At 52.2% G+C, this 2,983-nt stretch overlaps 1 protein-coding gene across 1 annotated transcript; it reads left to right on the top strand.

Annotated features, from left to right (window-relative positions):
• Positions 1–835: 835 nt before the first annotated feature.
• On the top strand, positions 836–2,163 carry DICSQDRAFT_130608 (uncharacterized protein; the record flags this gene model as incomplete). The annotated part of the gene is made up of 10 exons (XM_007371766.1): positions 836–881; positions 960–1,043; positions 1,103–1,145; positions 1,196–1,340; positions 1,394–1,423; positions 1,477–1,514; positions 1,582–1,729; positions 1,785–1,884; positions 1,922–2,019; positions 2,080–2,163. 10 exons carry the CDS (start codon positions 836–838, stop codon positions 2,161–2,163), a joined length of 816 nt encoding a protein of 271 aa, XP_007371828.1.
• Between the last annotated feature and the right edge of the window lie 820 nt (positions 2,164–2,983).

Below are 2,983 nucleotides of genomic sequence, written 5' to 3' on the forward strand. Positions count from 1 at the left end.
ACCAGAGGCCTGAGGGCGAAGTGTGGGCGCTTAAGCGCGGGAAAAACGCCGGTGTGCTGGCACAAGAGATGGGGAGCAGGGTGGACTCAAAGTCGTACACCTGGTAGTATGTGTGCAACTCTGAGTTGGACACAGGGGAGTGGTGGTGTGATGAGGAGTAAGAACTCAGCTGGAGGAGCCAGGGCTCATAACCTAAGAGATCCTGTACAGAGGACTCTCAGTCTAGTGGGAAGATCACTGACTGTATTAGGACTATACCTGTACAGAGGACTCTAAGAACCATATGAGTACAGTATAGTATGGGAATAGAAGATGAACATACCTCAGTCTAGTGGGAAGATCACTGACTGAGGAAAGGAAGGAGCGAAGCCAGCACTGTCTACACCGCTGGCAGGTGGCAGTGCTTGTCTACTATAACAGGAAGGTAAGGTAATCTAATCTAATCTGACACGTCACCTGACCGCATTCCGACAGACTACAGCTGTCTTCACTTGTCTTCGTACCCGGACTGAGAATCGGCATCTCATTCCCCTAGCCCCAACTTCGGAGGGGTGGTGGTTCTTGCAGACCTCTATGTGGATCCAGCGCTCGGCTTCTCTTTAGGATGGGCTTCGTGGGTATGACAGATTGCTTTTGATTCTCCTGGTTCGCTGATTTTCGATACAGTATAACTGGGCTATCGCACTGCGTTCGTGTGCAACTTAGGAATACTAGCTGGTTGCTGCTGATGGCCATCGCCCAGCAGCCACCGAAATTGTTGCCGCTGCGGTGATCATTGGATTCTGGGACGCTGATTCACAAGCACAGTAAAGCGTTCAAATACTCCCTGCCAATCATGTCACTCAATCTTCACCAGCGTGGCAATCTTTTCTGCAATATTTGTGAGTTACAGATCTTTCATGTCGCGTGACGAAGAGCTGATGGTCGAGTTCATATGACTTAGCTTGCATGGGCTACAGTAATTAACTGCTTTCCTACTCGAGTGTACGGTCAAATGGAATACTACCTCTCCTTCCTCAAGTTTATTACTATTATCCTAATCGGTGCGTCCTTCCGCATTGCGCCGCGTCGTTATGGTCTGCATTGACTGGGCCTTGCTTAGTCGTACTTGGACTAGCCATCGACCTCGGCGCGTCCCCCCAAGGGTTCGTCTCTCCGTGACCGGTTGTACATGATGTCATCAACCTTCCAACAGGCGGCTTGGTTTCCGATACTGGAAAGAGAGACCTTTCCCAGATAAATACCTGGGAACAACTGGTACATCAGGACATTTTCTAGGCTTTTGGGCAGTTATAATGCAGGCGTCCTTCTCCTTCTCCGGCTCGGAGTTTCCAGGCATCGTATGCTGAAAGCTTCTGTGCCCGATGTCTAAACGTTGACACTCGCTGTGTAGGCGGCTGGAGAAGTAATTGATGCCACCCGTGTAAGACATTGGCGACATAGAGCATAATATGATACGCGCTGACATAGCTTTAGAACGTTCCACGAGCGTTGCGTAAAGTATGGATCCGGATGTGCGCATTCTGTGTTCACAACTTCATCGGCCACTTCGGTACTGATTTCACAATTTCCCCCACTCAGAACACTATTCTACCTTGGTGGGGTGCTCGTTTCCGGTCTCCTAGTTCCATATGACGACCCTTTCCTCGCACTCGGCGAAAGCCCTGGTCATCAGAACGGACATGCATCCCCTTTTGTCATTGCTTTCACCCGCGCGGGGTGGAAATTGGTGAGCCTTTGGGTGCCTTCTATATCTCATAACTTTGTTGTTGAATGGAACACAGATGCCAAACGTCGTAAACGCGGCCATCCTTCTCTCCGCCCTCTCCGCCGCTTCGTCAGATATCTATATCAGCAGTCGATTCCTATTCTTCCTTGCTCGTCGTAAGCATGCCCCAAGCTTCCTGGATCATTTAGTCAGATATCCTCGAGCTCGTGTGCCTCGCACGCAGCCCAAACACGGAGAATTATCCACAGAATCAGATTCTGACAGCAATGAAGCCACTGACGGAGACATTGGTACGTCGTTCCCCGCGTACCATTAAAGCAGTACTTGACCGAAACCCTCAACAAATACAGGTGACGAGAACCTTGGGCTTGAGGAACCAGCCCTCGTACCTGATCAGATTGCCGGGGAACAAGTACTACCTTCGGCCCAGGTGAAGTGGGTGATGCCACTCCCATGCGTTCTCGTCTGCTCTCTTGTCGGACTTCTCACCTTCCTTGGCTATGGAACGGGAAGCGCAAACAAAGTGTTCGTGTGGCTCGTCAACGCTGCCGCTGTTGCATCCATCCAGTCATGGGCGGGTATTCTATACGTACATCAGGTTGTTACGACTGACTGTCGAGCGAGTAAGTGGAGACGAGCGAGGCAGGCAGGAGCGCCGACGAGCTCTGATCGCAGTGAGACTGGAGCGGAGCTCAACAGGCAGGACTGGAGACAAGGGGTGAACGTACAAGGCAGTGGTCCGAATCGAAAAGGAAAACGTAGCCCCGTGGGGGCGGTTCGTGACAGTACCCCCCTCCAAAGGATCGTGTCCTCACGATCGAGGTTTTGAAGGGAACTTGGCGTAGAACTTCTTGACTAACTGAGGGGCGTGCACCAGGTTTTCCGCCGGCTCCCAGCTGTTATGCTCGTTGCCCCAGCCTTTCCAATGAACGAGGTACTGGAGCTTCTTCCAGCGGCCGAAACGCCTGGAGTCGAGGACTTCATCAACTTCGTACTCCTCCTCCCCCTCCACTTCGAGAGGTGCTGGTTCCGGTGGATGACGTCCTGGGAGATCGCTGTGTTGGTGGGGCGTGAGGAGAGAAACGTGGAACACAGGGTGGATTTGCATGTCTTTAGGGAGCGCTAGCTCGTATGCCAGTGGCGCAACCTGTTTCTTGACCACGTACGGTCCAGCCAGTCGATCTACAAGTTTTCGCGGCATCCCTGTGATACGCAGATTGCGGGTGTCGAGCCAGACCTTCTGTCCAGCTACGA

The sequence above is a fragment of the Dichomitus squalens genome (genome assembly GCF_000275845.1).
Source record: "Dichomitus squalens LYAD-421 SS1 unplaced genomic scaffold DICSQscaffold_258, whole genome shotgun sequence".
In the NCBI taxonomy this organism is placed as follows: Eukaryota; Fungi; Basidiomycota; class Agaricomycetes; order Polyporales; family Polyporaceae; genus Dichomitus; species Dichomitus squalens.